The sequence below is a fragment of the Phyllobates terribilis genome, unplaced genomic scaffold, assembly GCF_046119375.1.
Source record: "Phyllobates terribilis strain yellow unplaced genomic scaffold, ASM4611937v1 Scaffold_5__5_contigs__length_657084704, whole genome shotgun sequence".
Lineage (NCBI taxonomy): Eukaryota > Metazoa > Chordata > Amphibia > Anura > Dendrobatidae > Phyllobates > Phyllobates terribilis.
The window spans coordinates 387,854,290-387,869,950 of NW_027362765.1; the positions used below are offsets into that span (position 1 = coordinate 387,854,290).

General features: G+C 44.4%; 1 protein-coding gene across 4 annotated transcripts in view; it reads right to left on the bottom strand.

Moving 5' to 3' along the window:
• LDB1 (LIM domain binding 1) overlaps positions 1-15,661 on the bottom strand; it is a 200,473-nt gene that overhangs the window by 7,366 nt on the left and 177,446 nt on the right. For 3 of the 4 annotated variants that reach the window (XM_073684937.1, XM_073684939.1, XM_073684941.1), the window contains exons 3-10: positions 14,579-14,623; positions 10,300-10,375; positions 10,063-10,165; positions 8,265-8,437; positions 4,241-4,363; positions 4,016-4,099; positions 2,765-2,888; positions 2,530-2,678 (exon numbers count right to left, since the gene is read on the bottom strand). In XM_073684937.1, coding sequence (XP_073541038.1) covers positions 2,530-2,678; positions 2,765-2,888; positions 4,016-4,099; positions 4,241-4,363; positions 8,265-8,437; positions 10,063-10,165; positions 10,300-10,375; positions 14,579-14,623 — 877 coding nt within the window. The remainder of the gene's footprint in view (positions 1-2,529; positions 2,679-2,764; positions 2,889-4,015; positions 4,100-4,240; positions 4,364-8,264; positions 8,438-10,062; positions 10,166-10,299; positions 10,376-14,578; positions 14,624-15,661) is intronic. The other variant, XM_073684940.1, reaches the window with a different exon arrangement.

Genomic DNA, 15,661 nt, shown 5'->3' on the forward strand with positions numbered 1-15,661 from the left:
CTTATCCTGTAGTGATCCTGAGTTACTTCTTATATAATACTCTAGAGCTGCACTCACCATTTCTGCTGGTGCACTCAGTGGGTACATACATTACATTACTGATCCTGTACTGATCCTGAGTTACAGCCTGTATTATACTCCAGAGCTGCACTCACTATTCTGCTGGTGCAGTCACTGTGTACATACATTACATTACTGATCCTGTACTGATCCTGAGTTACAGCCTGTATTATACTCCAGAGCTGCACTCACTATTCTGCTGGTGCAGTCACTGAGTACATACATTACATTACTGATCCTGTACTGATCCTGAGTTACAGCCTGTATTATACTCCAGAGCTGCACTCACTATTCTGCTGGTGCAGTCACTGTGTACATACATTACATTACTGATCCTGTACTGATCCTGAGTTACATCCTGTATTATACTCCAGAGCTGAACTCACTGATCTGCTGAAAAAAAAATAAATCAGAAAGCTCTTTAAAAAAAAAAAAAAAAAAAGTAATCCCGGATCAAGCAGGGAATGCTGTGGAATTTGCACACAGAACCTTGCAGAACATGAAAGCAGCTGTGAATGAACCATGACACGGCCTGTAATGCAGGATCAGTATAGGATCGGCCATGTACAGCGATAAACTGTAAATGGAGTCCGAAGGTTAACCTAAGCAAGTACATATATACACATACATTCCATAAAACATAAAACGCTCCTAGCTGAGAACAAAACAGTTTATCATTAATTTCCAGGAATTGTGATACAGCTTCCTATGGCGATGTGACTGTGGTGCTAGTACAGGCTCCGGAGAGCATTACACACATTTACAGGCAGGGGCTCAAAACAAAATGAAAACTTATTAATAATAAAAGGGTTATACAGCCCTGATGAAAAATCAGACTACTCTACATTGATACGAGAGGCCCAGGTATTAAATCGATGAGTTACACGCAATGCGTGTTCATGCAAATCATTCAGATGTTGCTGAATTGCTTGAATCAGTGAAATGTAAAATAAAGCAAAAAATTATTCCTCCCCTTCAACCAGCAGGCTGCACTTTACTCCATAAAGAATAGTGTGATACATCAGCCATGTATTAATAATAATTTTTATTTCTATAGTGGCCACATATTCCTCATCACTTTACATTTTAGAGGAATAAGATGTCCTGTGTATTCTACAGACCATCTGAAGATTATATAGCAGCTTGTAAAGGGTTAATCTGCAGGAGAGCATACTGTCACTTTCTAAAAAAGGACACAGCTGCTTGTAAAGGGTTCATCTGCAGAAGGAGAGTACATAAAGTTTCTATAGAGGATGCAACTGATTGCAAAGGCTTAATCTGCAGGAGGAGAGCATACTTGATCTCTTTCTAAAGAGGACACAGCTGCTTGTAAAGGGTTCATCTGCAGAAGGAGAGTGCATAAAGTTTCTATAGAGGATGCAACTGATTGCAAAGGCTTAATCTGCAGGAGGAGAGCATACTGGATCTCTTTCTAAAGAGGACACAGCTGCTTGTAAAGGGTTCATCTGCAGAAGGAGAGTGCATAAAGTTTCTATAGAGGATGCAACTGATTGCAAAGGCTTAATCTGCAGGAGGAGAGCATACTTGATCTCTTTCTAAAGAGGACACAGCTGCTTGTAAAGGGTTCATCTGCAGAAGGAGAGTGCATAAAGTTTCTATAGAGGATGCAACTGATTGCAAAGGCTTAATCTGCAGGAGGAGAGCATACTGGATCTCTTTCTAAAGAGGACACAGCTGCTTGTAAAGGGTTAATCCAATTCTCTTAGGCAACAGAGCCAGCATCAGCTATAACACACAGAAGAGAAGGCTAGTAGGGTTTACCTCTGCTGCTGCTTCTATCCTCCTCCTGCTGTTCCTCAATATACAGGAATCCATCTAACATTGCCACATTTATATCTACTGTCAGAATGAAGAAAGGCTCTCCTGTGTTTACATGCTGCACTGCCTTTACCCGTATATCAACTTTAAAGGGGCAGTAATATAAAAGCCCACCATGATCACTACTTGATCTCACACCACAGACTCCTTATCGAAGTGATCTTTCTTAAAATGAGCATAAACAGAAAATCACACAACTTGCTCATACATTTTAAAAATTACTGCATCTAAGATGCCCTGACCCGAATATATTCCCTCAGTTTTCTAAAAGTCGGAGGGGGTCGTGGTCCCATATACAGCCGCTCTTCTGGATATGGGAACATAGCAGGCCGCTCCCTCTCCTAGTGCATGGACAGAATAGAATTAACTCACTAAAAATTTCATAAAATCCAGCGCAAATCAAATGATGAAATTGCCCAAAGCCACCAATTAATTTACAGAGCTCACTTTTTAACACAGGCTGGAAAATTAAAATGGAGGTCTGGTTGCTGAAACATTATTATTGCACGGTTTCTTAAAACCGCCATACCGTGCTCACCATTGTCGACAGTTAATAGAGCAAAACCGGGGCAGACAAATAAAATGTCAAGAACTTGGGGTGTAAAGTAAAAATTAAAAGGTGATGCTTACAGGTACCTGGCTGGAGAGGCCGAAGGTACTGGCCGGACTTTTCTTCTTACTGTTACTGTTGTTGGTGTTGCCCCCTCCAGAGCTCATTGTGCTCCCCCCAGACATCTTCCTTTTCCTCCTCTTATTGGGAGCCTGTCGGGCCGGTTCAGCTGCAGGAAGGACACAACATGGGTCAGAATGACGCGGACATCAAGCAGGTGACAGAACGTGAAGTGCAATTGTTATGATTTCTCACCGGGTGGCGCTACCATCCTCTGCCATTTCTGAAATAGACACGTCTTTAAGCAGTCTCTGGGGCTTAAACTGTACGTCTTGTGCCGGGACATGAGCTCCTGCATGGGCTCCAGAATTACACACAGCTGTGACGAGAAAGGGCAAAAAAATAAGGTAAAAGGATGGGCACCCCATAAGTGCAACCCGAACAGCTTCTTAGGGGGCTAGGAAGTAACACAGCTCTCTTAGCGGCCATATAAGATTCATACACAGCGGATGCTGGCTGTGTTTAACAGCTTGCATCTGCCAGGAGGAGCTCTGATCGCTGCCATCTAACCGCATAGATGCTGTGGTCAATGGAAACCACGGCATCCAACAGGTTAGATAGAGGGAGTGAGAGTCCTCGGCTTCCCCATCTACATCGGCCCCCCAGAACACAATCGCGTTGTGCCGACAGACTGTAAACAGCAGCGAAGCGGCTAAGAATGCGTCATAGAAGCTTGTACCATAATATAGAATATTATTATATATTTATCAGTTTGTAAAATATTACAAGTTTTGTTAGAACATAAAAAAAACCCTATAAATTGGAATTTCTATAAAATCGTCCGCAAAACAAACAAAAAATTTACATTTGAGCGCTGTAAAAAAGGTAATGGTAAATTAATAAAGGGGGTTATTCAGCAACATCCAGAGCTGCATAGTTCTGTGTAAGTGTCCTGCTTAATAGCATATGACAATGTGCACACTACCTGTGAACGCATCTCGGCAGGTGTGCGGGACATAATGTCACCGACACTGTCATCTCCGATGTGGGAGTGAGCGAATCTGGATGTTGCAGGATAACCCCTTTAAACAGTCTTTAAAAAATGCAATCTGTCCACCAAATAGCAAACCCTTATAGGCCTAAGTAAAAAGGGAAAAATTAAAAGTTACAGCACTTAGAAGGTGGGGAGGGGTTATTTTTACTAGGACCTAAAGAGGTTAAAAGAAAAACCATTGGTGCTTCTCTCTGATTCCTAGACTGCACTAATGATTTTCAAGTCTCCAAAATTTCTGGTGGGTTGGTATGTTACACAGCACCATGAGTGGATGCAAGGGTCCCAAAGACAGCCCCCCCTCCCCCACTCAAATTGCTGGTGTCCTCCCCGGCTTTGATCCAAGGTCTAAGCAGTATGTGCAGGTGGTGCAGCGTCCGATAACTGCAGGGCATAGGACTCTAAAAAGTAAATTCCCAGTGTGATCCGGGACCCAATCGCCAAGCTTTGCTCACCCGGAGGTAGTTGAGCGTTGAGTTCGATAGACCACATCTTGTGATGTTCTTTGACAACTGGTCCAACATTTGGGGGTCCTGGGCCTAAAAACAAATAAAATTTAAATAGAACTGATCAATTTTCCAGCGGCACATGCATTCAGTAAGATATGACATTATTGATGCATGAGGAGCTTTCATGACATTATTGGCCTTGGTAAACATGAATACTGTACTTTGACTTACATGCATGGCTAGGATACTGCGGGGAATGAGCTCTCGATGTTGCCGAATGCTGAAATGCCACGTTTTTATCCTCATCATGTCATCAAACATAAACTCCAGGTATAACCTGCCCTCCACGCAAACCTAATGTGAACAGATCAGGTTAGACATGATAATACAGAAAGACACAAAATACAAGGTAGCTATACTCACTGATGCCCACTAGATGGCATCATGTAGTTTAGAGTTAAAGGGTGCGGACAAATAAAGGTTTATTGGCGCAAAACTGCACCATGTGAACATTTGCTTACAGGCTTTTTTTTTGGTTTTGATTAATATATTTTGTTAAAAAATTATAGGTATCAGAGACAAAAAAAGTGCAGATAGAAATCAGTCACTTTATCTGCATGTTTGCATTTTTTTGGTTCTGATATCTTTAATATATTTAGTTAAAAAAATATAGGCATCTTGAGCACACTGCCACCCCACCGTAACATGAGGGACATTTAGAGTTACGGAGGGAGAGCCATCGAGGAGCGGAGGCACCATTCTCGTTCACTTGACAGGGTGCCAACCTCCGCTGGTAGGTAGGTGCGAGATTGAGAGTTTTGGAGGGATAGAGCAGCATTGGCACAACAAGCAGGTAGTTGCCAACTACCTATCTGTTGTGCCTGGCGCCGATCTCTGCTGGCACAGATTGAACACCCGCCTCTGCTCTGCAGACATCACATCGACAGAGCATCAGCTTCGCCTCCGCTTTGCTCAGTTGACGGGGCGTGACTACCGATGTCAATTCATGCAGCTGAATCACTGGCAGGAGCGGTCGTTGGCACCGGGTAGGACAGGCAGCTGTTAGCAACTACCTGTCTGTTATTTATTTATTTTACTATGGACCTAAAAACTATATATAATCTAATCTATTGATCTATATAATTGTCTTATCTCGTCTGTCTGTCTGTCTGTCTGTCCTGGAAATCCCGGGTCGCTGATTGGTCAAGCCGCGGCCAATGAGCGACGCGGCATTTCAGAAAAACATGGCGGCCATTAGCGGCTCATGTGTGGCACAGACGTCAGCGGCGATGCAGCCGGGAGATGCAGCCGGCTGCTCGCAGCATAAGTCCCCCGACCGCAGGCGCCGCTGACCTACATGCGGCTATCATCGGAAGATCAGCGGCTAGGCCGCTTATCTCCCGAGGACAAGTGTGACGGCCCCTCCCCTCCCGTCCCTCCCCCCGCTCGATCAGGACCCCAGCACCCGGCGTCATACTTACCCCTCCCCGTGCCTGCGCAGCAGCTCCTGTGTCTTCCGCTGCAGCTCTGTGATGTCTCAGGTCAGAGGGCGCGGTAACGTCTTTACACCGCGCTCTCTCCTGACCGGTCACAGCGCAGAGCGTCAACATGCCGGCTATGCTTGAGTCCAGAGAAGCAGTGAGGCGAGTATTGGAATTTTTTTTTTTTTTTGTATGGGGCCATAGGGGACCTGCATGGGGCACTATGGGGGGATGGGACATCCTGCATGGGGTATTATATAGGGGGGATGTGACAGCCTGCATGGGGCATTATATGGGGGGGGGAGAGGTGACATCCTGCATGGGGCATTATATGGGGGGGGGGGGGGGGGGGGAGAGAGGTGACATCCTGCATGGGCCATTATATAGGGGGAGAGGTGACATCCTACATGGGGCATTATAGTGGGATGTGACTTCCTGCATGGGGCATTATATAGGGGGGGGATGTGACATCCTGCATGGGGTATTATATACGGGGGATGTGACATCCTGCATGGGGTATTATATACGGGGGATGTGACTTCCTGCATGGGGCATTATAAAGGAGGGTCGGGAGACATATGCTAGAATACCCGATGCGTTAGAATCGGGCCACCATCTAATTATAATATAACTAGCTATTGAACCCATTCTATGCCCGGGTGGCAAGCATTTTTAAAATATCCTCCATCCCAGTATGCATGGCCCCCCCCCCCTCATCCCCATCCTGGTATGCATGCCCCCCCCCCCCCCCCCTCATCCCCATCCTGGTATGCATGGCCCCCCCCTCATCCCCATCCTGGTATGCATGGCCCCCCCCTCATCCCCATCCTGGTATGCATGGGCCCCCCTCATCCCCATCCTGGTATGCATGGGCCCCCCTCATCCCCATCCTGGTATGCATGGGCCCCCCCTCATCCCCATCCTGGTATGCATGGGCCCCCCCTCATCCCCATCCTGGTATGCATGGGCCCCCCCTCATCCCCATCCTGGTATGCATGGGCCCCCCTCATCCCCATCCTGGTATGCATGGGCCCCCCTCATCCCCATCCTGGTATGCATGGGCCCCCCTCATCCCCATCCTGGTATGCATGGGCCCCCCTCATCCCCATCCTGGTATGCATGGGCCCCCCTCATCCCCATCCTGGTATGCATGGGCCCCCCTCATCCCCATCCTGGTATGCATGGGCCCCCCTCATCCCAATCCTGGTATGCATGGGCCCCCTTCATCCCAATCCTGGTATGCATGGGCCCCCTTCATCCCAATCCTGGTATGCATGGGCCCCCTTCATCCCAATCCTGGTATGCATGGGCCCCCCTCATCCCCATCCTGGTATGCATGGGCCCCCCTCATCCCCATCCTAGTATGCATGGGCCCCCCTCATCCCCATCCTAGTATGCATGGGCCCCCCCTCATCCCCATCCTAGTATGCATGGGCCCCACCTCATCCCCATCCTAGTATGCATGGGCCCCCCTCATCCCCATCCTAGTATGCATGGGCCCCCCTTCATCCCCATCCTGGTATGCATGGGCCCCCTTCATCCCCATCCTGGTATGCATGGGCCCCCTTCATCCCCATCCTGGTATGCATGGGCCCCCTTCATCCCCATCCTGGTATGCATGGGCCCCCCTCATCCCCATCCTGGTATGCATGGGCCCCCCTCATCCCCATCCTGGTATGCATGGGCCCTCCCCATCCCCATCCTGGTATGCATGGGCCCCCCCTCATCCCCATCCTGGTATGCATGGGCCCCCCTCATCCCCATCCTGGTATGCATGGGCCCCCTTCATCCCCATCCTGGTATGCATGGGCCCCCTTCATCCTCATCCTAGTATGCATGGGCCCCCCTCATCCCCATCCTAGTATGCATGGGCCCCTCTCATCCCCATCATGCTGCACACACAAAAAAACAAAAACACTTCTACTCCCCTTTCTTCCCTGTGCTCCAGCACTGCTTCCCGTTGTGCCGGAGGCCGGGGAAGGAATGTGGCGCTGGAGTACACGTGTGCCCATACCGCGCTGTCCGACGCCATTTTGTTGAAGACACACTGCAAATGTGTCTTCAGTAAAATGGCAGCAACGAGCGGTGGATGCCGCGTTGCCACCCCTGATCCCACACGTGTCCAACAGCAGCAGGTAGTCCTCAGGGATCCCTTCAGCTTAACCCTCCCCCATACTTACTCACAGAATACACGGTCAACTGAGGAAGGTCGTACAGACCGAAACGTTTTGTTTTCTGTGTGCTATTTTGGACTGTAATAAATTCTCATAAGCAGAGAACTTTGAGTGCCAAGGTTATTTTCACATGTTACAGGGCACGGCCCCTTCTTGAGCACCACATTAGGGAGTGCAGCGATTAGATAGATAGATATTCAGTAAAATGGCGTCGGATAATGCGCTATGCACATGCGTCGATTTCAACGCAGCAGTCCGCCCCTGGCCAGAAGAGAGGCGGCGCGGCAACACTCCTCCTCCATACAGGTAAGTATGTCCTTATGGCGCCGGAGATCACGGTATGCGTTCAGAGTCTACACATACCGCGATCTCCAGCGCCATTCACTCCTCTTACCTGTAACGGCTGAATGCATTGTTCTGCCTGGAGCCAGACTGCGCAGGCGTGTGGCACCTGCGCAGTCTATAGAGGCTTCGGACAGAGGGATGCATCTACCATTAGATTATAGATAAAAAATAATAAAATATAATAAAAATTATAAAGTAATAAATATAGTTGCATCCTTCTTCACTTTATCTACACGGCTGACGCGGCCGTCCTACCTGTGTAAACATGGGTTTTCCATGCTGTGTGACCATCGTGCACTGATCGCAGTCCAGAGAGACAAAGTTATTGTGGAATGACTCCTTGGGGTGTTTCAAGACGTAATACAGCTCCGTGGCGCCACCTTCAAATATACTGCGGAAATACCTGGGGATAAGCGTCCGTCCAATCGCTGACAAGATAGAAAATGAGAACCTGTTTATTTCAGATCAAGAGGGATTTCATTGCATAATGTTAAAAAAGGGCTACACCCATCCTCATATATGCATATTGTCAGATTGTATATACAAGAAATTTTGCAATTTACTGCTTATTAAAATTTTTAGCCATTTTTGAAAATTAACACTTTTCTATTGCTCACAGCTCGTTGCCTTGGAGACAGACCACCGCTGCCAGCCTATCAGAAGTTGGCTTTCCCATCACATAACATCACTGGCATGTGCTGCCCGCTCCCCTGCACTGGCTATGGAAGAGGAAAAGGGCAATGGTGGCCGCCCCAGGATGGGGCCAAAACTAAATAGAGGGCCCAGGACGGAGGCCATTATTATAAGATGGGGCACATTATTAAAGAGCCCAGGACGAGGGCCATTAGTAAAAAATGGAGGATATTATTACAGAATGGGGATGAGGACAGAGGGCATGAATACAGATTGGAGGACATAACTACAGGAAGGGACCAGAATGGGGGACATTATTTACAGGACAGTGACATTACAAAAAAAACAAAACAGAGAACATTTTTTACAGGGGCCCATAGATCTGATCAACAAAGCTGGTGGGAGCCCCGGTCCAAATTTTGCACAGGGGGCCCACAGTATTATAGTTACACCACTGCAAGAACAGCTTTAGATTTTGATTAAAGGGGTATTCCCATCTCCAAGACCCTATCCCAATGTGTAGTAGGAATAGTAATAATAGTAATAATAATAATATTATATTATTATTATTATTATTATTATTATTATTATTATTAATAATAATAATAATAATAGCAAATACCTCCAATTAGAAATGTAGTATTATAATTATTTATTATTATAGCGCCATTCATTCCATGGCGCTTTACATGTGAAAGGGATATACATAGCACAAACAATTACAATAAATTTTGAACAATACAAGTTGGCGACTGGTACAGGAGGAGAGAGGACCCTGCCGCAAGGGATCACAATCTACAAGTAATATAGTTTTTCTGACTCGCTATGTCTTTTTCCTTATGTGCAGGGCATTGCAGGACCTTAAGTATCCATGGTTACAACCACTAGCAACCAGCTAACTCACTATACCATGGATACCCAAGGTCCTGCATTGCCCTGCACGTGAGGAAAGAGAGATAGCGAATCAGAAGAACTACACTACATTTCTGATGGGAGGTATTTGCTACTATTACTACTACACCCAATTCATTTAGAGATAGGAATACATTTTTAAACAGAAAATTGCTTGTTTTTACAAGCGCTACCCGACAGTATCCTTCTACAAATATAAAAATAACCCTATAATTGCCAAATGATTACTTCAGTAATAAAGTTGAGTCACAGAAACAATCAGCCATCCAATCATATAGTCCAAGACCACTATGCAGCATGGCGGCTTCCCTGCAGAGACTGCTTTACAATAGGCTGTGGTATTGGCATGCTCTTCCACGGACGTGAATGCAGTTGTGCTGCACTATCAAACTCATCCCACAGACCTGAGCAACTCCACTAGTGCAAGAAAGCCGCCATGAAAAGAAACCGTAGGCGACAACACACCCTCCCTCCACCCTGAACAACTACGGTATTTTAAAAGACTCACTATATCTCTTTGGTCCGTCTTCCAAACAAAAAGTGATGGTCAACATGGCGTCATCTTCGAAAAACTCTGTGGTGAAGGCGTCCCACCAGAGATTGTCACATTCCTGTAAACGGAAGCTCGGATTAATTAAAACTCCACGCGGATGAGAATTAATAGAATTATAGGTCATCACAAAACCTAACGAAAAAGTATAAAAACATGCAAAAAAAATAAGCTTTCTGTGATGGGGAGTCCTACCTCCGTCCAATTTTGCAGACGTTTATTCAGTTCAAATATTCTGTAGTCGGTCTGGTTCCCATACGGCGTATGTCTCCTGGTAGCAGAACGGAAAAAACTTACTAACAAGCTTCCCAACAATTATAGATGGTGGAACATGACAAAAGCAATTAAAGGTTACCAAAGAGAGAGAATCCCTGATCCATTAGCTGAATGGAGTTATTGAATAACCCTTTAAAGGGCATCAGTCAGCAGGTTTTTGCTATGTAATCCGACAGCAGTATAATGTAGGGGCTGAGACCTTGATTCCAGCGATGTATCCCTGAGTTTACTGGGTGCAGCTGTTGTGAAACAATCCCCGTTTTCTCTATTGCAGATCTAGCAGAGCTCAGAATGCTGAGCCGTGTATAACCCCGCCCACACCACCGATTGGCAGCTTGCTTACAATATACACAGAAATCAGTCAATCAGTGGTGGGGGTGGAGTTGGACCAGGAGGAACAAAACAACTAGTCCTCTAGCTATCACCTTCTGCTGATAAAGCACCGATTTTATCGAAATGACACCACACATCCTAGTAAGTGACATCACTGGAATCAGGGTTTCTGCCTCTACATAATGCTGCTCTCAGATTACATTGCTGACAGATTCACTTTTAAGCTTGCACAGAATACAAACAGTACAGATATAAATCTCCCAGGCTGATCTATGACCAGTTAAGTCAGCTTATAAGATGGTTCTAAGGCTTACAGACCCAGCTGTCAAAGAATTTCACAGACAGATGTGACCTTTAACCATTTCTGCAGTCTGCTATGTGCGGTGATAGATAAAGGCTGTAGAAGAAAATAGCTACAAAATGTTTAGTTTAACGCTACTGCAAAAAAAATAATAATTTGCCAAAAATGTGATGCATTTATAAAACAAACAAAAAAAAAACCACATGTCTATAATTTAATTAGCTTTCCAAATGTATATTTTTGAGAAAGTTGCAAAGCTTGTCTACAGTTCTGCTGCTGCAAACTGTAGGTCCCTTAATGCTTTTTGCAAAACTGTGCAAGTATTGTACACAGATCACCACAATGTTGAAAGGGAAGAAAGTATATGCAGTCTCAGGGAGTGCAGAGAAAATAGGTTATTGAAAGGAGGAAAGCACATGAAGAGGAAATAAGTGCAGGATAGAAGCTGTGCTCATACATGAGCAGTGAAGAAAGCAGCAACCTAGACACACAAAGCTCACATCCAGCCTATACTACAGGGAGAGAAACTTGGACAAGGCTTCAAACTGCATATCAGGGGCTTGGAAAATGAATGAAAGACTGCAGACTCAAAGTTTAGTGTAATGTTATTGACTGAAGGCAAGTGCTAACATATGGAAAAAAAAAATTGTTTTTCCCTCATCAAAAGTGTCCATAGTTTTTAAGGTTAGTTAAACAATGCCCCACTTAAAAAAAAAAAAAAAAAAAAAAAAAACGCTATTAGAAAAATCTGATTAATATGGCAGACTTCAGTGCTGTCCCAAGTCCAAGAGACTCGTATCCAGCCCATACCCGGACTGTGAAACATGGACACTTACTTTCAGGCTATGTGCCCACGATGCAGAAATGCTAAGATTTTTCCTGAGTGTTTCTGCATCTCCCTGGCAGAAAAAACACATGCGGATTGTACATGCGGATTGTACATGCGGATGTGAAGCGTTCTTCACTTGCATTTCCGCATGCGGGTTGACAAGCGCTTTCCAAGCGATTTTAGCATCACTTGGAAAGTGCTTGTCAACTTGGTCACACTATATAAATCCATGCAACCAGCATGGATTTATATAGTGTGACCCAAGAGAATGTCAAAAAATAAAAAATAAATCTATACTTACCTTCTGGTGGCCCTCGGAGTCTTGCTTCGCTCCGTCCTGGCTGCCGGCAGATCGCAGTACACTGAAGGACCTGCCGACATCAGCGCAGGTACTCCAGTCCATCGCTAGCTGCCGGCATGAAAGGACGAGTGCAGCGGGGGCCGCCAGAAGGTAAATATAATCTTTATTTTTTATTTTATTCTTTTTTTTTTTTTTTTTTTTTTTCTTCACAGTTTCTATGGTACCCAGGTCCAGAGGAAAGTCTCCTCTCCTCTAGACCTGGGTACCATCCGCACACTGAAAGCATGTATTCCACATGTCCTTATCTAGTCAAGCGGAATCCATGCGTTCTAATGCAAGTCAATGGCGGCGAAAACGCAGCGCTTCCGCAAAATAATTGGTAGTGCTGCATTTTTTTCCGCAATGATAATCCACAGCGGAAATTTCCACAGCATGTGCACAGCACATACGGATTATCATTGGGGAACATGGCAGACCTTCTACCATGCATTTAAGCGTTTCTGCAGCGTTCTTGCCGCTGCGGAAACGCTTAAAAAAAACGCATCGTGGGCACACAGCCTTAAACACAATGACATGCACGAGCCTTATAAAAATGGAGTTTGGTGCAAACCTCAAATCTATTACTGTACATATGGATAGATAGGGGGAGATTTATCAAGCACTCAGTTACTCAAGTTATTCTTGAAAAAAAAAAAAATTATACATACATATACACAGTACAGATCAAAAGTTTGGACACACCTTCTCATTTAAAGATTTTTCTGTATTTTCATGACTATGAAAATTGAACGTTCACACTGAAGGCATCAAAACTATGAATTAACACATGTGGAATTATATACTTAACAAAAAAGTGTGAAACAACTGAAAATATGTCTTATATTCTAGGTTCTTCAAAGTAGCCACCTTTTGCTCTGATGACTGCTTTGCACATTCTTGGCTTTCTCTTGATGAGCTTCAAGAGGTAGTCACCAGAAATAGTCTTCCAACAATCTTGAAGGAGTTCCCAGAGATGCTTAGCACTTGTTGGCCCTTTTGCCTTCACTCTGCGGTCCAGCTCACCCCAAACCATCTCGATTGGGTTCAGGTCTGGTGACTGTAGAGGCCAGGTCATCTGGCGTAGCACCCCATCACTCTCCTTCTTGGTCAAATAGCCCTTACACAGCCTGGAGGTGTGTTTGGGGTCATTGTCCTGTTGAAAAATAAATGGTGCAACTAAACGCAAACCGGATGGAATAGCATGCCGCTGCAAGATGCTGTGGTAGCCATGCTGGTTCAGTATGCCTTCAATTTTGAATAAATCCCCAACAGTGTCACCAGAAAAGCACCCCCACACCATCACACCTCCTCCTCCATGCTTCACGGTGGGAACCAGGCATGTAGAGTCCATCCGTTCACCTTTTCTGCGTCGCACAAAGACACGGTGGTTGGAACCAAAGATCTCAAATTTGGACTCATCAGACCAAAGCACAGATTTCCACTGGTCTAATGTCCATTCCTTGTGTTCTTTAGCCCAAACAAGTCTCTTCTGCTTGTTGCCTGTCCTTAGCAGTGGTTTCCTAGCAGCTATTTTACCATCAAGGCCTGCTGCACAAAGTCTCCTCTTAACAGTTGTTGTATAGATGTGTCTGCTGCTAGAACTCTGTGTGACATTGACCTGGTCTCTAATCTGAGCTGCTGTTAACCTGCGATTTCTGAGGCTGGTGACACGGATAAACTTATCCTCAGAAGCAGAGGTGACTCTTGGTCTTCCTTTCCTGGGGCGGTCCTCATGTGAGCCAGTTTCTTTGTAGCGCTTGATGGTTTTCGCAACTGCACTTGGGGACACTTTCAAAGTTTGCCCAATTTTTTGGACTGACTGACCTTCATTTCTTAAAGTAATGATGGCCACTCGTTTTTCTTTACTTAGAATTTGTATTATGGCAAGAAAAAAGCAGCTAACAGTCTATTCAGTAGGACTATCAGCTGTGTATCCACCAGACTTCTGCACAACACAACTGATGGTCCCAACCCCATTTATAAGGCAAGAAATCCCACTTATTAAACCTGACAGGGCACACCTGTGAAGTGAAAACCATTTCCGGTGACTACCTCTTGAAGCTCATCAAGAGAATGCCAAGAGTGTGCAAAGCAGTCATCAAAGCAAAAGGTGGCTACTTTGAAGAACCTAGAATATAAGACATATTTTCAGTTGTTTCACACTTTTTTGTTAAGTATATAATTCCACATGTGTTAATTCATAGTTTTGATGCCTTTAGTGTCAATGTACAATTTTCATGGTCATGAAAATACAGAAAAATCTTTAAATGAGAAGGGGTGTCCAAACTTTTGGTCTGTACTGTAATATATATATATATCGGATTAAGAAAATCTTCAGCTAAATGTTAATGCAGCATGTATATATGAAAGAAGCAAATGATCTTAATGTACATACCCTATCCCAGGCTCCAGATATGTGGGAGGATACATTGAAGTCGGTCTAAAGGCACAAAAAGATCTTTTTTTAATAAGCAACAATAGCAGAAAAAAGTTCATTACTGTATATAGTAAAATCCCTTTTAAAGTCAGCTCTTTAAAAATGGCCATCCTTCTGCATACCAAATTTCTGATTTTCAGTTCTTAGCTTTTCTTTAAAATAGTATCTTCCCATTGTTTAAAATATTTTAGCATAGTTTTTTTTTCACATTACAATCTTTAAAAAAATATATTATTATATTATTTTTATAATACTAATAAAATACAATATTTTTTATTATTAAAAAAATAATAAAAATAAATAGTATATTATATATTTTTATTTTAGATTTTGTATTATTTATTATTGTATTTGGTTAATAAATAATAAATCATCATCTTTCAATTTTCACAGAGGCCACTAGGACTTTAGACTCATGCTTTCTGTTTCAGGGAGTGTTTTCAGCAGGTTCCTTATCATCAGAGGCAGGATTTAGCTCAACATGCATAGTAGATAGCAGTTTGCCAATAGTTCTACCATTCAGCAACTATCTAGGCCTGCTCTCCTATACACAGGAGCGCTCACTTGGCCGAGTGCTTTTAATGTTTTCTATGAGAGAGCCGCCACCGGACATTTCTGGCAGGCATCAGCGAATCTCCAGGAGAACAAAAGGATTGTCAGTCCAAAATTAGACAAGTCAAATTCTTAACGCCACCCTCCTCTCCCTGACAATCATCGGTTAGAGGGCCCCCCATACATATTAATCTGTAGGCCGAATCAGTCAATAATCAGCAGGTCCTGCCAATATTAGTATAATGTGTATTGATAAAGACAGGTAACACCTCTGTACACAGGATCCGCCAGTGACAAAAGGTGAATTCACAGCTGACACGGTTCCTCCTTCCTTCACAATAACATTTGCACACGCTCATTAGATGCGTCACTACAAAAGATAGGGTCGGGGTGGAGGGTTTCTGCCCATTGTAGCTAATGTACATGTGCATTTCTTGAAGCTGGAAGTTAAAAGTCTAAAAAAGCCTCAGTGGCCAGTGTGAGAATTGC